Raw genomic sequence first — 20,718 nt, 5'->3', positions numbered from 1 at the left:
CAGCAAAGCAAAAAAGAGAATTTATACTCGTGGCCAACTGGCTATTTCTGATCTCCTGCTGTGGGTACCAGCACCCTTTAACATTGAAGGACACACGGAGGTAGCTAAAATCACTTGTGTCTTCAATAGGCTTGGAGTTCAAGTAAAATGTAGGTTTGACAATATGTTTTGAGCTACAGCACATTACAAAGGTTTTACTTATATTTAGTTTCAGGACCAACCCTTCCATAAAGGCTGAGAACTGGTCTAAGATGTGATGTGGTTCACTGGGGGGCTGTCCATAAGGATAGCATCATCTGCACACAAAACAGCTGGTATGGGGCACTGTCCAATTTGAGGCATGTCCCTGCACGTTGAAACCAACTTCCTCTTGTTGGAGAGGGAGTTGGTTGATATAGAGAGTGAAAAGGAAGTGTGCAAGGATACAACCTTCCCTGACACCCCTGCAGATGCCAATTAATTCTGAACATCCCCTAATCCCTCCACCAGGCGAAACCTGACTGAAGCATTAGAGTTGCAGGATTTTTCCCCAATTGGCCCCACAAGATATTTGAAGGTTTTTAGAATTCTTGGCAGTGATACAAGTGCAGTGATTGTGCACTGTGTCTCAAGAGTCCTGATGTCAATTTCGCTGATGAGAAGTTGCAGTGAGGAAAGTACTTGCTAGTGTTCAGGGAGTCGAAATCTGCACATTATATAAAGGTACTGGAATATTTCTATTTGCTTTCATTGTCTATCCTGTATTATTGACTACTCAGAGTTGTATCTTCTTTATGTGATAACAGGAAGCCTTATTAATTTATAATGTATATTGTTAACTGGAATTGTGTTGTATAATTGACTTTATGTGTAATGTAATTTTTAGGAAAATGTTTTTTTGAAATTAACTATTTGATGATGAAAAACTACAAATGTTGTTCTAGAATATAGTGGCAGGCTTTCATGGCTCTATAAGGTCATCACTGATTTTCTATGAAGAATAACCCATTAAAATGTGTTTAAAAATAATAATTGTCATCAAGTTTCCAAGCTCAAATTCAATATTTGGCAAGAGCAGCACACCCACTCCCTCCCACCATACCAGAAACCTCGGAATCTTCATTGGCAGCAATCTCACCATGAAATCACAGACCAACAGCATCTCATCTGCCTGCTTCCTCACTCTGTTCATGCAACATAAGATCCTCAAGTAACTACTCCTACACACTAGATAGACCGTGACACAGGCCCTCATCACCAGCCAATTGGACTATGGCAACGCCATCTACATAGGAATCAATGAGCACCTAGTGCAGTGATTTCTGACCATATAAAATACCGCAGCCAGAATCATCATCGCCCTTCCCTGGTAAACCCCCATCACACCTCACCTCAGGCAACTCTACTGGCTCCCTGTAGAGACGAGATGCCAATTCAAGCTGCTGCCCCTGCACACAAGGCTCTACACAATCAGGGACCTGTCTACATTAACCAGCACCAGAACATACAACAACCATTGAGAAGACTATGCTCCACCTCCCTCTCCCTTGCCCGTACTCCCTGCACCCACAGAAGCAGAGTGGAGGACACTCATTCACTCACATCACAGCAAATACTAGAAACAACCTCCCCAAGCAACTCCAGAGCATCACTATAATTCCTGAATTCCAAATGGCCCTAAAGACCTAGCTGTTCATATAAGCCTCCGGGACCTGCAAGAGCCTGGATACCCTAAGGGGTGATTAGCCACACTTAATAAATCCTAAATGATTGATGTATTGATATTTGCTTTTGTCCCTCCCCCCTCCTATTCCTTCTACTCACAAGCGCCTTGGGTACAATAGGTTTTGAGACTGCTGTTGAATGCATTTTGGATCTGTAAGGCTTGTTGACCGACAATCATTCCAAGTGTCAGCGGCTTAGTTTGCTGCTGCAGACATAGACATCAACCTTTGCATCATTTGCCATTTCTGACAGACTCTGGCCTCCTGCATAGATCAACCACATTATTCATGCAGATATGTGTTGTGCCATTCTACAGGTTGACTATAGTTCTGGCCAAGAAAACAAGATCTTTGTTATGGAACTGTATTGGGTGTATGCATGCTACATAGTTGGTTGCAGACACTGAGAGTTGTGAGTACAAGAGGGCTGCAGGACCTTTCTAGTGTGGATCATGATGGTCTATATATCCTTATCGGTAACAGCTTAGCTTGCAGCCCAGCAGAAATGTGCGAAAGACTGAATGGGCAGTCTTCATCTGACCTTCAGAGAGAACAGGTGTGTCAATACTATGCTGGTTTCTCTCATCTCTTTACCAGGGCTGTGTAAGCTGCTGCAGTATGTAGGCTTCAGCACATGTGATCTCACTTTAAATATACTTCACATAATGTTGCTGATGATCAGCAGAAGTTAATGCCAGAATGCTCGGACTTAGTTTGGAAATATGTTTCTTTTTTTAAAACAAAATCTAAAACACGTGTCCTTCTTCTATCTGCAGGTTTGTAGCAATGAAGCCACATGCATTTGCAGCTCGACCTGGGCAGGAACTGACTGCAGTATCTATGACCCTAAGAAGGAAATTAAAAACAAGAAAGATGAGGGACCCAAGGGTTTGTGTGATTTTATTTATGATCCACTGCATGGTTAGGTTGTCTTAAGCTAGTGCCAGAAGAGCTATGCTGGGTAGAGAGACCAAATAATGGAAGGGAACACTCCTGTTTAAGGCCTTGCAAAGCAGCGCATAGTGCATTGGTTCTAAATGTGTAATTTATGGCCAAATCCTTGTTTGAACAATGGTTCCAGTCTTTCACATTAGCTGCAAGTTTCAAGAGCCCTGCTGCTCCCTGGTGAATAATGTGATTGACCAGTTTCTAGTGGTCTCCACTCGATCAATGTGGCAGCATATTGGGTTTTGGGCACATAATAAACTGCTGTGAAGACATTCCAAGTTGCTTTCCCAGTTGTTCTTGGATTTCTAATCGTGTTTGTTGATTTCAGTTGTACTTCCTATTGTGTTGCTGAATACATATATTTCATTGTCCAAACAAGCAGACGCCTAAACCTCATCCAGTAGCCATGGTTACTAGGTTTTCATCTTGCTAGATTAGTGTCATACTCAGAGCCTCGTAGCGTAGTACTTTTCATTAGATTCACTGGTTTGGGGAATCTTTTAGTGAGTTGTTTCATTTGTTATTCATTCATATTAGTGGGGTCTGTTTCTTGAGTAAGGGGCAGCAAGTTGACAATGTCCATATGGCCAAAGATACGCCAATAGCTTGTTTGTATTTAATTCCAATAGACCAGACCAAATGTTTTCCACAAATGCCATATGAATTTTCAATGTGATTTGCTATTTTTTTTTGTCTCATATACCAAAGAAGCAGAGAATTTTATTGGTAGAGAGTTATAACCCAGCCTCTGCTACAGGACTGATTTAATATTTGGAAAGAAAGTTAGGTGGTCAAGCCAGCCACATAATTGTTAATTTAACTGGTCACCCTTACAGAACAGATAATATATTTCATTTCATACAAAAATTAAAATTAGTTACTACACAATTCACCCTTCTGACTCTAATGAGGCTAGAAAACAACAAAGCTCTCTCCCTGTGCATTCACAACCATATCAAATAATCCTTCTGCACTAACTAATCAATGCAACAGTGGCAGAGAGAAGTTAGCATAATGTAGTGGAATCTTTTGTATCAAAGCATTTCCTCATAGCTACTATGGGCCTGATTCACAAAGGTAGGGACAGCACTGTTGTTTTATGTCCAGAGTTCTCTGCCCTGAATGCAGACTCTCCACATTCATACACTTAGGGCCTGATTATGATGTTGGGCTTACTCACGTCCTCCCGCAACCATTGCAGGATCGAGACAGACCGACCTTCGGTCAGCGGTCCCGACCACAGCATTACAATGTGACTGTACTCCATTGTCTCTATGGGAGCATGTGCTGCAGCCGTACACCGGCCGTAGCACAAGCTCCCACAGAGAAATGGGAGAATAAGTTCATCCCTGCCCCGCGTGGTAGACACCTCAAGGTCCTGCCATACGCTGCAGGGATTAACATGCCCCCTCAGCCCCCACCTGAGGCCGCCGGGTGAGGGGGCCCTGCTCGGGGCTCCTAATGTCGCTTTCCAACAGGCTGTACATGTCAGAAAGCCGGACAAGGACAGTAAAGTACGGTAAATAGTCCAGGAGACCAGGTAAGATGAATTGTAGAGGATTCATTGTAGTACAAGGCAAGTAGTAATGTTCCTGCCTCAGCAACCGTCCTTGCTGGAATGACCAGAATCCTGAACCACATTGATTCTACTATGTGCTTCCAGGTTCCAATCCATCCCCACACGAGACAGAAGCAACAATGAATATAACAGACAGCCTGTTGGAAACCAACATCATTATCCCTTCAGTGAAAACGCCGTCCATAGCGAATGTGGGCAGGCTTTTAGCCCATCAGAATCCAGCTGGAATGACCGGCCAGTTTCACTTTCGACCGCCTGCATCATAAAGCAGCGGTCGAAAGTGAAACCTGCAATGAGACTCGGAAAGCTCTTTCCGAGTCTCATTGTAATCAGGCCTAAGTATTAAAATGCAGTTTTGTGAATGCTGAAAAAGACTAAGCTTACACAAACGTGTATGTTTACCTTTGTGAATCAGGCCATGAATGAGTAAACCTCTTTGGTAGATCAGGCCCTTGAATATTGATAGTCAACTGCCTCGTGAACACATTGATGGGGCCAACAAATATTGAATTTCCACCAAGCAAGGGAAATATCTCCTACGGTCAGACTGCAACAGCGCACCCATGGATTTTGGGCAATATACTTTCCTACAAGAGGTACAGATACCAAGATTTTGGGTATTTTAGGGCTTTATAATTTTTTCACGTCCTGCTAGTAAGGAACTCATGAGAATTCTCAACCGCCCAGTGCATGTTAAGATCTGGTGGTGCTTGTCCAGAGTGGAGTGAAGGATATGTCTACCTTTACCCATGATCCTACCAGGCATTTAAAGGTGTGCGCCTCTTCTAAAATACTATAACGTCAGGGTATGCTTTCTCATTTGACCCTTTTGCCCTTTTACTGTTTGTTAAATCACCATAGGAGTACAAAACCACGCCAGTGATAAAGAGATGTTTCCTTAATAAATAAAGAAACTGTAGTATGTCCCCAACCAGAAATATATTTATCCTATATGTGTTGCCTGACATTGTAGTCTGTTTCTGTAAACTACTAGCTGCCTCTGAAACAGACAATAATGTTATTGAAAGGGAGAAGTGTATTCTGATTTTGATCGATGACATTGGATTGGGTTGTGGCAAATTCAGAGATTCCAAAAAGAAGTAAAGAATTTTTTTATTTCCCAATATCAAGATCAAATGGGACTACTTGGTGCTATCTTATCTCTAATAGTACAGGGCATAGAACTGCCTAGTGCCACACTGTTCTCTAGTCTTGATCAAGCCAAACCCCGTTACACAAGGTGAAAAACCTAGGGCTTCAGATTTATTGGACCTGTTCAATCTTAAATCAGCAGAGTAGTGCTATGGGAAGTCCCTGAGGTCACTGGTAAGACAACAGGGATATTATAAGGAGTCATCCCAGGAGAGACAGGGGTCTGACCCTCCTGCAGACTCTGTTGAGTTTACAATATATCATATGTAATCAACCCAGAAATGACAGTCACCCACCCTCATGTGCTATATACATACTGCAAAAACATTATTAAAAGCAGGTATAATTAAAATAGCATTTGATCTATAAAGCCTAGGCAATCTCCTAAAATGTCTTCGGATGAAGGGACATTATAAAAACAATTTTATTTGCCTGCTAAGGTTTACAACATAAACTTAATTTTTCCGTGAGCTGCTCATGACTGTACATTCTTAATTGTTTAATGGTTACGTCTTACCGCAAATTCATCACCTTAGAATATCCCCTGTTGCGCTAGACTGGCTCTGAAGATTTATTTATAGTAAGGCTGCTGCGTACTGCAACATGGTGTTTTGTGGCTCCGCGTTGGTTCCATACTGCTCCAGAAGTGACAGAGCAAAGTTGCATATAAGCCCCACTTCTGCGTGCTTATCATCAGTCCTTTCTTCCTATGCCTTCCAAGTCAGATCCAGAGTCCCATTCCCCCTTTTTTTAGTTATCCAATGATTTCCAAAATTGTGTTAGAAAACGATGTCTCCACTGAAAATTATACGTTTTCAAGTCGTTCCAAGACTGCAGGAAGCACATGTGGGTCACTGACCTACATGAGGTGTCTTTTTAGTATCTGGGCTCAAGACCCACCTTTAGTTTGTGTCATAAATGTGCCCTAGTGCACTCAAAGGTGATCTGAGAATGGGAGGAGAAGTTGCATATTGCAGAGCACAAGAAAAAATAGCAGCCTTCATGTAAGTACCAATCCAATTTGAGGACATGGACTCCGTCCCTCTCCTGGGCAAGTTCTTACTATCAACAACTTTGAAGTCCTCTGGTAAGTTGAAGCCCAAGTCCGAATGCAAAAATAATTAAGCAAAGTGGGGCTTGACCCTTTCCACCACTCCACCAAGGAAAAGGGGCAAGGGCATCATAGTGTCAGCTTAACTCATTCGAGGTCTCCAGCCATGTTGGTCATAATGTGCCCTAAATTTCACAAACAAATGTTGACCCCAGTAGGTCAATGCCTCCAAAGTGGCCTTATTGCTCATTTTTGGCTACATCTGGTGTGTCTTCAGTCCCCACAAAACCACAAAGACTTACAGTCAGGTTTCCACCAGGGAATTTCTCCCTTGTCCCATCTATCCTATGGGGGCCTGTTGCTAGGCCCAAACTGATGGCGTTAGAAACTTCTACTCCATCCTCGATATCCAAGCCAGTTCCTGCCTCCCAAATGCCAGTACCAATGCCAATGCTGGCAGAGGAAATCTGGTGCCTATACCAATTTCAGACTTGACATTGGCCCCAACCCAACCAATGTTGCATCATGTTGCAACTACCGGTAGAAGCTCCATTATCTTTATGATTCTTTCTTTGATCCTAAGCCAGAGCATGATGCACCCAAGGATTTTGAAGATATGATGATGATGGGGCTGGGTTAACTCCCCTCATATTTATGATGTCTTATACCTTAATTTACAGAATGCCAAAGTTCACACATTATTTTCTTATTTTTCAAAACATTTTTTACATAAAAACAATTTATGATCAGGGAATGTATATAAAAACAACATGTCCTTCTCAATTTTATGAGATCACGCATGTATAAGCTGTTACTGTTCTGTATCTTTATGAGCCTTGATCCTGGCAATATTGCCCCATTCCGTATCTTGATTCAAGTGATTATAGCTACCCTGCTATTCTATTTTATTCTATATTGACAATATTTCTTTTGTTTAGCAAAACACCAATTCTACTTATTATATACATTTCTTGATTATTAATTGTTTTTATGTAAACAAATGTTTTGAAAAATAACAAAAAATTGAATAATATAACAGTTTAAAAATGGTTTTAAGCAATATATTGACCCATATATATGTATAAAATCCTTTTAGGCCCTAATGAAGCCCCTATAAGTGTTGAAACGTATTGGCTGGGTAAGCCAGAAAAAGGGTGTTTTTTTTAATTGAATAAAAGATCTTTAAAGAATACTCAATGCTTGATGGCTTACTTTTAAGTAAAGAAAGATAAACTTGGTACATATGATTGAAAAATAGTGATTGCAGCTACAAAATCAACTGGCAAATAAAAAGCAATATAGATTGTACTCGGTGCCCTCCTACATATGAAAAAAGTGTCTGATTAAGATTGAGTTCTAGGAGCAGTAAGGACTCCAGGAGTTGGCACATGATCTATAGATAAAGGGGAATTTTGACCTGTGCACTCCAAGGAATACTTCTTCCACCTTTGTGAAAACCACACTCCAGAGAGCCTTATTGTGCAGGCCTCAACCAGTAGAAATAATCTAAACTAAATTGCAATCATACCTCTGGATACGAAATCCAAGAGAATTGATGCTTTACTAAGTGCACAATTTCTTCTTGAACTGTTGTCTGTGAATGCAGTTTGTCTGCTCGCACATGCCATTTGGCACATAGATAGTGAGATCTTGCTGGTGGTCCTGGAAGACAACAGGGGCTCCTTGGCCCAGACAATATATGATGGTTAAGATGCAGACAAATTTACACACAGGTCTGGACGTCACAAATTGCCTAAGCAGGGTGTTGGGACCAATGTGGTCCTTTTAAGATACGCATGGATGAAATCTGCAGCATTCTCCAGCAATGGATATGCCTTATATAGGTGCTGCATCCTTGTAGAGAATACAGACTCTTTGTTGGAATGTTTTACAGACAGCATAACTGCACCACATTTCTTAGGGATACTGACACCTTCTAAACACTTTCTTCATCAGCTTTGGAAGTTTAGAGTCTATTCGAGGGGGCTGGAATATAGACAGTGACAGCATCCTAGGCAGTGATGCATTAAACATTCCAGTTCTTTCAAAGTTGTGGATAGGATGCTTGACATAAGGGGCATCAGTGTTCCAACTCCCCCTCCCCTGCTACAACAGCCAATAAACTGCTATAGTTTGCCCTTAGTGGCTCATACTCAAGCAACTGGGAAGGATTCAACATTTTTGCAAGGTTGGCGACCCATTACATATAACAAATGGGTCTTACAGATTTGTTCAAAAAGGCAATGTCCTGTCATTTCTCTCCTCCCTGCCACTATCCCTTCCACACCAGGACAAATTTTGGAGGTGCATCTTTCCATCCTGCTGAAGGGGGCACACTTATTGTTGTTAAGTAGAGGCTCAAGCTGATTCATGATTAATCCAACTTCTTCTTTTATAGTAGGAACAGGTCAGTAAATATAGGCAACAGACTCCCAGGAGCATCTCCTACAGTTAACTGCCACAGCTTAGAATGCACTGCTTAAACACTCGGTTCATACCCCTCGTGGGAAGCCCAAGTCCCCCAGGTTCAATAACGATCTCCGTCTGCTAAAAGAACTCTGCAAAAAAAATGAAAGAGCCTGGAGGAAAGAATTCGCCCCCCCCCCCAAAAAAAAGAGAGAATACAGCCAATCAATTCTAACCTATAAAAAGGCCCTTAAAACTACTCAAGCCGCTTTCTGTGAGGATAAATCAGAACCTCCTCTAGTTCGTCCAAGGAAATTTTCTGCATAGTAAACAAGCTTTTAAAAATTCCAGATCCTCCCCCATCCTGTAGATCCCCTCGGCGATCACTGCAATGAGTTCGCTGAACACGAAAATCCAAAACATTCTAAAATCCCTCCCCGCCCCCCATAGGAGAAATCCCGCCAGAACTCCCCTTTAGCACACAGCAACAAAATAGTCCCTGCTAAACTCCTTTTCTCCTACCACAGAGGAGACTCTTCTCCCCATCTTTCTCTCCATCAAAAGTGGCTCTCCACTTGACCCAGCCCCACCCAATATTTTAAAATTAGTTGCCCCTACCATCCTGCCTCCGCTGGTCAAACTCATTCACTCCTCCTTACTACAAGGTATCTTGCCCCCTGGTTGGAAAAGGCCATAGTAAAACCCCTTCTAAAAAAAGGCACCTTGACCCTGCTGAACTGTCTAATTACCGCCCCATCTCTTTACTGGCCATAGTCAGCAAAACTGCTGAAAAACTCGTCAACCAGACCTTTCAGCCTACCTGGAAACTAGTGGACTCCTATACCCGTCCCAGACGGCTTTTCGCCCGGGCCATGGCACGGAAACCGCTATGATTGCGGTTGTGGAGGAGGCTAAAAAGATCCTTGATTCAGGAGGATCAGTGGCAGTGATCCTCCTGGATCTGAGCGCAGCCTTCGACACAGTGAATCACACCACTCTGATTCACCGGCTCAGGGAACTGGAAATCTCGGGGTATGCACTGTCTTGGCTGAAATCTTTTCTCCACAATCGCTCCTTTCAAGTCCTTGAGGGAACCTCTAAATCCCGTGCCACCCCTGTAAATTGTGGGGTTCCCCAGGGCTCTTCCCTGAGCCCCACCCTTTTTAATGTTTATATGTCCCCCCAGGAGAAAATAGTCACCCCCCATGGGGTCAAACTTGTGACGTACGCTGACGATACCCACCAGCTTGTGGTTTCTCTCAGCCAGCTCAATCGTCCCCCTGATAACATTTACTCCTGCCTCCAAGATATCTCAAATTGGATGGATTGTTCCCATCTTAACCCCTTCCATGCTGGTGACGAACCCCAGCCGTCATGCACTACAGTGCTCGTGTGCTGATGACGGCTGGGGTTCGTCATGGCCCGCCCGTGTTCTGCCGGTTGCAGCACACGGGGAAAATCGCGGCCGCACGGAAGGGGTTAAACTCAGCAGTGACAAAACTGAGGTACTGGTATTGGGCAACCAATCCCACTTCATTCCAAAGACTCTGTGGCCTCCTTGCATGGGGCCTTCCCGGCCCCAAAACAATCCATCAAGATCCTGGGTATGTGGCTCGACCAGGATCTGACGTTCATTACCCAAGCCAGGAAGTCAGCATGGGCCTGCTACGGTATCCTTAGGACCACTCGTAAAATTCTTCCCCTGCTCCCCCAAGACTCCAGGAAGCTCCTCATCCAGAGCCTTCTACTATCCAGACTGGATTATGGCAATGCTCTGTATCTTGGTGCCCCCAAGTTAGTCATTGCCAAACTACAGGTTGTACAAAACTCTGCAGCCAGGCTTCTAACAGGTACTAACAGTAGGAGCTCTGCAAAATCGGCCCTTAGACTGCTCCACTGGCTGCCCATTCAGGAGCGAGTGCACTTCAAATCCCTCTGCACTGCCCACAAAATCCTTCATGGCAAGGGGCCCCACATCCTAAAAAATCTGATTAGACGCCATGAAGTCCCCAGAAATCTACGTTCAGCACACTTACATCTGGCCAACATACCTAGGATTAAAAAGGCCCGTACAAGGGGTCGCCTTTTCTCCTACAACGCCCCCAAGCTGTGGAATTCGCTGCCCCTCACTATGCGCGCCGAACCTAACCTTCTCACTTTTCGAAAGCTCCTGAAAACTTGGCTTTTCGCATAACTCCCTACCTCCCCTCTACTACCTCTCTCACTAGCGCTGGGACGCTCACGGGCAGCCATGCGCTTTATAAATCCTGTTTTCATTTCATTTCATTCCATCTATCTGACATTATAAACACACAAATGCATTTACCACACTGCACTTTCCTCTTTTTATAAATAATATTTTTTTCTACTAATCTAATGGAGTTAAAATTGCCGAAATTACAGTAATGATGGATGAATAAGCATGGTAAAAATAAACATAGGAACCAGCAACCAACATCGTAGCTGTCCAAACATGAAGGCAGTTTTTCACACGAACACTACAACACACACACATTCTGTTGCTGTCAACATGCTTGGTTCAACAAGAGAATGCCCCTGGACTCAACATTCAGGCCACTCATGCCACTCATGCCACCACATATTTCATCAGCTGAGATATATCCACTTAAACCCTCACAACCTTCCTTACTTAGGTGTGTACCAACGTAAGTACCATGACATAATGAAACGCTACATAAATTCCAAATCCTGCCATATTCCAATCTGACTGCACATCTTAAAACTGCAATCACCTTCTGTTGTTCTGAACAATAAGGTAATGCCTTTTTCTACAACTCTCGGCTTCCTGACCCTCACATATTCTCCCACCTTCACAACAGGGTGACTTGAAATTGTGTCTTTCCCTTCTTACTGCACACAAAAAGATGATGGCTCGAATGCTAAACATTGCTAAACATTCACCCCCAGTCTCAGATGTGGGTTAAATCCATTGTTCCTTTGTACCATGCCACCCAGCCTATGCAAATCGATCTTCACCCTGATTCCCATGGGAACAGTACAGCCTGAACTGCCAGGCCAGGTCCTCCCTGTACTGAAAAACAAGCATCCTGGGACCGGTTTTTGAGTATCACCCCTCATCAGCCAGACTAGCTTAAATCCAGTGGCATAGTGAGCACTGGACCCACGTCTGGGCATACCGTTCTCACTATTGCAACACAAAAAGATGACTGGGGTGTTTGATAGATTTTAGGACTCAGTTTGTCATTTTGTTGTGTTTGCTTTCCCTGTTACTGCCTGGTAGGATGCAGCTCTTTCCTCATTTTCAGCGTCCATTCTGACACTAAATTTCTTTTGGTGTCTTTTCACCAACCCCTACGGAACCAACTTAGTGGTGTGCTTCCTTCCTCTTAATAACTTAAAAGCTATTTTTCTAGTCACTGAATTAGAAGTTATTCTCTGTGATTGTACCACTGCTTGTAACGATTTTTCTTAGGTAAATCTGACTTATGTGCCAACAGATTGTTTTCATTACCCTGCTAAAACTCTTAACTTGATCACTAGCAAAAGGATGGTATTATGCCACATTCATGTGTCTCATTTCACAACTTTTCAGAAGCTTTTGCATTTTGCCAGATGGAAACCAGCCATTCAGGAATTCCTTCACCACAAAAAAGATTCAATGTCAACATTGATAGTAATGTTGCCATACGCACCTCAGGACACTTACAATAATAACCAATCAATGAAATTTAGAAAATTCTCTAGAAGGTAGCATATAAAATGACCACATAAAATCAATAGCAATCTTATGCCAAAGTCTATCGGGTAATTCAATTGACTTCAGTGGTCCTCTGCAAGGTTTCGCTGTTTTATCACTATGGCAACAATTGCTATGCAATGTTGCCCAGTGATTGATCATACCATCAATGCCTGGTCACAAAAAAAATTATTTCGCTTTTTTCTTCATGTTAAAAATACTACCATGTCCTGCATGACAAACTCCAATGATCATTCGGAACATGGAAGAAACAATTTTATCCCCCCTTAAAATAATGTAATTTTGTAATACAACCCATCCTTTACTTTCCAATACACATTAAGAACCCTTTTCATAATTTTTTCATTGGGCCAGCGAGTGGTTATATTTCCCTAATGGTTTTTAACTCAATGTCCTTTTCAGTTTCTTGCATGCATACTTCCTTATTTAATTCAACTCCCTTTAACTTGTCTACACTTTGCACTACATCGCAGTATGCGAAAGCCACCAGTCCAAATTCTCATAATCCTGTCCTACATTATCCTTTAAGGGGAGTCGGGACAAGCCATCAGCTTTCATATTGTTTCTCCCAGGAACGTATTCAATTTCATAATAATGCATGTGTAATTTGGAGGCTAAGCATGCTAGCCTGGATAATAATTCACTTCTACCTTCAGGGTTTAATATATTAACTAATGGTTTGCGATCAGTTCCAATTTCTTTCTTCAAACATACATTCTGAAATGTTTACTTTCCACCTGACAATAACTGAGTAATTTGTTTCCACCAGTTTGATCATGTGGGAAAATAAGCTACAATCCATTTTTCCTCACACTTCTTTTGTTATAAGAAGGCACCAACACCATACCCACTAGCATCTACAGCAACCAGAGAGTCAGCGTCTATTACAAATAGTTTGAAGCAAGTAGCGCTCATCATTTCATCTTTAACTAAAGTGAAATATGTAGACTGTTTGTGAGACCATACAAACTTTACATTTTTCTTCAGCGGTCCTCTTAGTGGTTCCACCTTGGTCACATAATGATCAACAAACCTTGTGTATAATTCTGTCAATCCTAAAAATGACTATACTTTAGTTGTTCTGTGCATGTTGGCACTGGTGCATGTACAATGGCAACAACTTGACTTATTTGTGACTGAACACCTAAATATTCCACTTGAGATTCACCAAATTTACACTTGCTTCCTTCGATTGTCAGATCTTAGACAATATACATTTCACATTATTATCATGTTCCATCTTGCCTTTACCAAAAGCCAAGATGTCCTTCTAGAATACCCTAGCCATGTGTGTACCATCCAATTACTATCTAGAATACTGTGGCACAACATTGAATAACATGATCAAATTCAATGTTTAAGCCCAACAATGTGAATGATTACAAAACAGAATTAGATGCTGTGAAGATTTACCACTGAGTAATTAATTCCATCAGCGGAGTGGCAGAATTTGTAATTAATTCCGCGTTACAAGAGTAACACAGAATTACTACATTTTGTCAATTCTTCCAGCAGAATTAAAAATGCTGCCTACCCTTATTCTCATATTAGAATTCTCAAATTAGTATTCAGCACACTGTAATCATTAATTTTTCCAGCTCCATCACTTTCAAGATTGTGAGGATCCAAAACAGGGTTGTACTACACCACCATGCAGAGCGTTGGAGCAGTGGTATGAGTATGCACCAGAAAAGAGTGTTACAGAACATAAGTAATTTTGAGTAAAGCACTCTAATTTCTTCTTCCTATAAATATTTTTAATGATATATTTAGGTGTTCCATAAAGCTGAAAAATTGACCTCAGCTTATCATGGAACAAATCTGAGCATGGCCTGCACTCAGTCTTTCTGTCACAGAACTCTCTTCACATAACCTTTGGCCTTGCACATGAGGTCCTAGGCTATGGTTATGGCCTTTGGTCGTGGCATTAGGCCAGGCTCTTCATTATATCTGCACACTAAACTTGCAGCATGGCCACAGACCTTATACAGTGGCTCTTGTACTGGACTTGTATGGTCAGCCCATGCCCTAAGAAATGATTGCATAGGTCATTAGGGCCTGTGTTGCAGGGTGAGGCAATAATCTGTGCCCGGATGCCTGGCCCTCAGACTGTTTTTCATGGCCAGGCATTGTCCACGATGCCCTGGGGTCATGTTCTGCATCCAGTCTACCTTTTGGAAGTATCTGTCACAAGTTGCTAAATATATCTAAATTTGTTTTTATTTTGAGAGTAAGTTATGCTTCAGTTATTTCCCCCACAGAGCACCTGGGATAAGGGATGTTCCTGAATATCTCCTTAAATTTTCCTTTCTGATGCACTGTATATTAGAGGTATGAATATTTGTTGTCCCATTACATTGTAAAATGATAGAGGCAACAATCAGGTTCCTGTGTTTGGATATATATATGTAAAATGTTTTTTAAAAACATCTGAAAGGGCTTGATTGCTGTACTTCCACATCCCCAATGATCCCAAAATAGTGACTGTGGAGGTTTTTAAAATTAAGGAGGGCATATCCACTTGTATTACCCACTTATTATCCCTTATATGCCAAGGTATGTGGACAGTGCTAATAGCACTTGACAGCCTACCTGTGGGGTCCAGCAACTGGGGAGCGTAAATACTGAAGGGTGAAACCCCCTAATGACATGTCACTTCTAGGTCCCCTGAAGAGATCCGGACAATGTTTCTACTGACCATCTCCCAGTTTCTACCTCAACTGCCATTTCTGTAGCTTGGGGCCCTGTAACGTACTCGCAGCCTTACAACCATGGTCAATTGGCAATACCTCATAAGTAGAGGACATCTCATCAAGAGTAATGGTGCATGTCATGTTTTGCATGTAGCTTACAGTAGAGCTTCCTAGTAAAACTGGGAGACTTGAATGAGAGCATCAAAGCCTTTGAATGTTACCAGAATGTTACAACCTTTCCTGAGTCATTGTTGAGCTTCTGGACTCCCAATAAAAAAGCAGGGGAGGCTCTCAATGACACCAGTGTGTTAGTTACTTACAGCGATGATAAGGGAAGACAGAGTAGGCAGTTAATAGTTGTCATTATCTTCATGAGACTTTGTAGGTGCGTTCCTCTTCAGCTTAAAAAAAGTAGAAGGAAAGAGAAAAGGTTCTCTGAAAGGTCACTGAGCAAAGAGAAATGATATTACAATGTCATTTGACGTCTCTCCTCAAAGGCCAGTAAACTAGTGAAAATGGTAGAACAATGAGAACTTTGAAAGTCCTGTGGAAATTCGTGGGGGTGTGAGGTGCACTCCTGATTATTGTATTTTCAGCAATTTTCAGCAATTTTAAATGTTTTGATTAATGGTGCTTCACTGAAACGTATGTCAAACATACATAAGTAAAAATCAATTGTACAATCAAGTAATTAAACCGGAATGCAGTGAAGACTGTACACTAGGATGTTTTACAACATTAAACCAATTACTTGAATATCATCCTATTCATTGCCATTATTTATTCTTATATTTTCCATGATTCTACTTTTTGTAATTCATTAGCATTCATGAATATACATAATATTATTGCCACATTACAATATTCTTTGGGTGCAGAAAATGTATACATGATCACAGTGAAACCATCTTAATTTTCATGCCCAATGCATTTTGGGACTTGGTTCCTTCTTCAGGGTTAATTCTGACAAAGAAAATATAACCGAAAAATGATGTACAAGGTTTGATCTTCAATTCAAGACAGTGACATAAACTAGTGATTTCTAAGTGTTCAGTCCTGGTGGTGTGTTTTACCATTATTCTTGCATGCTCATTTGGTTTATTAGTTACTCACACACCATGCATTTCTTCCAGTGTGAAAAAGAAAGATAAAAGGTCCAGAACCCTTTACTTTTGTTCTTGTGCTACTATTTGTCATGCTGTTGTGCTCATGGAAATCAATACATCAAACACTGATGAATGTAGTGTTCGTTCTCGATGCTATTATATTTTGTGAAATCTAAAAACACCTCATATGCTGGATAACGTCTCATAGTGGCACTACTCTGTGTTGTTCCCTGCCCATTACATTCTCTCTGGTTGCTGCGTGAGACCACGATTAACATGTGTGACTCTCTTAAGGACAACTGCAACAAGACAACCGAAGCACATTTAAAAATACTAAATACTACATGTTATTCCTGCTATGCAAATATTCTTAGTAATCTACTACTCTTACTTCAATCTTCCTGCTGTTAGAATCAAAGTAAGTCATTTCTGTGAACTTTCTTCCTCAGTGTCGGCATCACCTGTGGACATGACACCAAATATATGCAGAACCTAATCATCGTTAACAAATAAACCTTCATAATTCACCTTTTTTCATAACGCATACCTTCTCTTGTCTCGCTGCTTGAAATGCAGCCAACAACGTGCTTGTCTTCCCTCGATCGATCCCAATTATAGGGGCTATTAGCATGGCGGACGGACATTGTCCGTCCACCATCCTGTCGTGGCAAGGGACCGTCCTCAATAATGGCGGAGGTTCTGTGCGCCGAATTAGGATGCACCCGCCACAGAGGTGGGTGCATCCCGCATCTTTAACATTGCGGCGGGCGGTGCTGAAAGCACCGTCCGCTGCAATGCTAAAAATGCATGTTGTGCGTTTCAAAGCACAACATGACAGGCAATGCGCGGTGCCTGCCATGCTGTACTTTGAAACGCAGGGGGGTACCGTAGATACCCCCCATGTGCACCCTCCACCCCCTCTCCACCCTGGGGGCCCGCAACGGGCCCCCAAAGCAAAGACCGTATGCCAAGGCATTCCCCAAAGCCCATCCTAATATGGCTGGCGGTGTCTGATAGACACCGCCACCATATTAGACCTTAGACCTTTTCCGCCACGGTCGCAAGGCGACCGCAGCGGAATAGCGGCGGGCGGTCTTTCCGTCCGCTGCGGTCCCCCCGGCATTGTAATATGGCAGGGGGAAATAGGTGAAGGATCGGCACGGATTGCCACCGCCTGTATGGCCATGGCGATCCGTCCGCCATCCTAATCGGCCCATAAATGCGAACACCTGCTTGGTGAGTAAATACTATCAATGTCAGACTACTATCAGACGTTCTAAACTCACCCACAATAATCGCCATATTGAAATGTATTATTCTGCGATAGGACTTCTTGATACCACAAATCCCAATGCAATACAAAAACAATAACAGTAGCGAAAACAACCCAAGATTAAAAACCCTCACAGCCAATGTTGTGAGATTTACAAAGCAGCTAAATTAGTATTAGTTCTATATCAGAACAGCAACATCGACGCTGAACCTCTCCCTAACCAATTACATATTGCAATGTCCTAATCCTCATGTTGCAGTCGTACGGTACAACCAAATCAAATTAGAATTGAATGTAACAACTAGAAATCCATTCCATGAACATTGGTGTGTCAATGACCACAATAAATGATCTATGTTCCTCACCACCATATTCTCTGATGTTGCTTGATCTTTAAACAACATTGTGCTAAATCCACATTTGTGACAGTACATGATTATTTAATCATCAGTAAGACTCTACCCAGATAGTATATCTGTTGTAAACCCACCACCATACTGTCTGAAGTGACAAAGTTAAGGTGCAACGTGTTATTAGTAGAGGGAATAGAAACAAAGAAGTATCCAACACATGATTTTGTATTTCATAGTGTTCCTATTATATTTCAAGTGTTCAAATATTTCTCATACTATTATACAGAACTTTCACAGCTGTTTCTTGAAAAAAATAGTAACCCTGTATATCAGTGATTTGATTCTATATCAAAGATGATACATGCTGTTGGTGCATGTACAAACGATTTCAGTGAGGCTCAGGATCTTTGGTTTGTGTCATAGAAAGCAGATCATGTCAATTTTTTCATTAAGACCTTTCGCTGATAATATATCCAGATGTTCAATCCAATATATTTCTCGTCAAATAAGATTCTAGAAATGTCTCTGCTTGGTTTGTGTTTAATCATCTCAATCATTTGAAACCGTTTTTGTAAGATTGAATGTCGTCCTTCCTGCCAGTGAAAAGCCAAACTTGAAGTTTTATTTTGTGTTCGTATTGTGCTTTTATGCTCCATGATTCGTATCGTATCGTAAATTTCCTTTCTGTTTTTCCTACATATGCCATAATAATGCAAGGATAGTTGATGCTGTAAATCACATTCTTAGTGTTGCAGTCCGATGTGTGCAACAATTTATAACTTCTCCTGTATTCGGAGTTAATTCCTGTAATCACGTTGCTGCAATGTATGCAATTTAAGAATTTCTTAGTTCCTTTCCACCGTATATCGACTTTTTTCTGTGGTTTACAAAGTGATTCTCTGAGGTTTTTTGATCTGGTGTAGGCATGCTAAAAATGTTGTTAGAATCTGGTTCATTTTGTAACAGTTCCCACCTGATGAAGATGATCTTTTTGACCGCTGGAGAGCTAGCTAAATATCTGGAAACGAAAATATGTTGATTTTCCTTGGGTTTATTCCGTTTTAATAGTAGGTCTGAGCTATCTAACTAGCTGGTTTGTTGTATGCAATATTTCCTCTGGATATCCTCTGCACTTATATTTTTGTTTCTGTAAAATTATGCTTTTTTCACGGATTCTCTGTTCTGTGAAAATCCTCTTACTTCCTAAAAGTTGGGAAAATGGCCAGTTCCGATTTAACGTCTAGGGTGGAAACTTGTGTACAAGAATGCATTGTTTCTGTCAGTTGGTTTGGAAAAAATCTGTGTTTGTAATCCTGTGTTTGTTTTGGTTACTAAACATCCAGAAAAGCTATCCTTGTTTCTTCAATAGTGTGAGTAAACTTGATCCTTGGGTTATGTGTTCATTGAGCAAATCCTGTCTTCCAACCTGTTTCTTGTATCTGTCTATATAAAAATATGTCCTATACGAATCTGCAGTACAGTGCTATTTTTTTGTTCCACTGCTGATCCCGGAAAATGTGGTCTCCTTCGAACTTTGCCATGAATATATTAGCATACGTTGGTGCAGCAAAAAAGCCCATCGATGTTCCGGTTGGTCGTAAATAAAACTTGTCCTCGCATTCAAAATTACTATGATGGAGACAAAAGTGTAACAGCTCCTGTAAGAATACCCTGTCCGCTCTGTTGGTGGATACTTGTAACAACACCATTCCACTGTCTCCATTCCCTTTGTATGGGGGATTGAGGTATAAAGAGCTGTAACATCTATGGTGCAGAGTAACCACTGATCTTGTATTGATACTTCTATTGTTTAGAGTTTCTGAACAAAATCTATTGCGTCTTTTTTTTTTATAGGAGCGCCTTGTTTGTACAAACATTTGTAGGGAATTGTCAAAATATATCCCCGATGGTTCAAAAGTGAACCACAGCCTGAGACTATGGGGTGAAATGGTGGATCCTGTAGGTCTTTGTGTAATTTAGGAATCATAAAGAGCTGTGGCCTGTGTGGATTGGTAGCTGTCGAAAATGATCTAGTTGTTGCATTTATCCAATCCATTTGATTGGCTTTTTCCAAAATATTGTTCAACTTAATGATCAATTGTGATATTGGGTCCTTTTCTAGTGTCATGTATGTTGATTCTTCAGACACATGTAGATTAACTTTGGTTTGGCAATACTGTGTATCCATTACTACTAATGGTCCCACTTCGTCAGCAGCTTGTAATGTAATGGTTGGATTGTTCACTAAAGATTTTAACACATTTCTTTCCTGTACGGTCAAGTTCTGTCCTGTAGGTTTCTTGAATTTCAAGTTCCTGGTGCCATTTTTCATCATAATCTCAAATGTATCCAACGTTTTATGAGAGACAGGAACTTGAAATTTACTCTTAGGTTTATATTCCATCTTCTCCTGATCTTCTGGTTCCGTTCTGACTGGTACTATGTTGGAAAAGAAATGTCTATTCTAGCACATGGGTTGGTGGCGTCTCAAACAGGTGTTTTAAGATTTTGTGAAAATATAAGAGCATGGAGATCGAACACTGCATTCATCAGTGTTTGATGCACTGATTTCCAAAAGCACAACAGCATGACAAATAGTGGCACGAGCACTAGAGCTAATATAAAACATGTTAAAGTAAAGGGTTCTGGACCTTTCTTCTTTCCTTTTCACACTGGAAGAAATGCATGTTGTGTCAGTAACAAGTAAACCAAATG

The 20,718-nt window shown here is 41.4% G+C and overlaps 1 protein-coding gene across 2 annotated transcripts in view; it reads left to right on the top strand.

Moving 5' to 3' along the window:
• ADAM23 (ADAM metallopeptidase domain 23) overlaps positions 1–20,718 on the top strand; it is a 711,121-nt gene that overhangs the window by 652,073 nt on the left and 38,330 nt on the right. For both annotated transcript variants that reach the window (XM_086955318.1, XM_086955319.1), the window contains exon 24: positions 2,480–2,591. In XM_086955318.1, coding sequence (XP_086811444.1) covers positions 2,480–2,591 — 112 coding nt within the window. The remainder of the gene's footprint in view (positions 1–2,479; positions 2,592–20,718) is intronic.

The sequence above is a fragment of the Lissotriton vulgaris genome, chromosome 2_1, assembly GCF_964263255.1.
Source record: "Lissotriton vulgaris chromosome 2_1, aLisVul1.2, whole genome shotgun sequence".
NCBI lineage: Eukaryota > Metazoa > Chordata > Amphibia > Caudata > Salamandridae > Lissotriton > Lissotriton vulgaris.
This window is presented reverse-complemented; position numbering and strand designations above follow the sequence as displayed.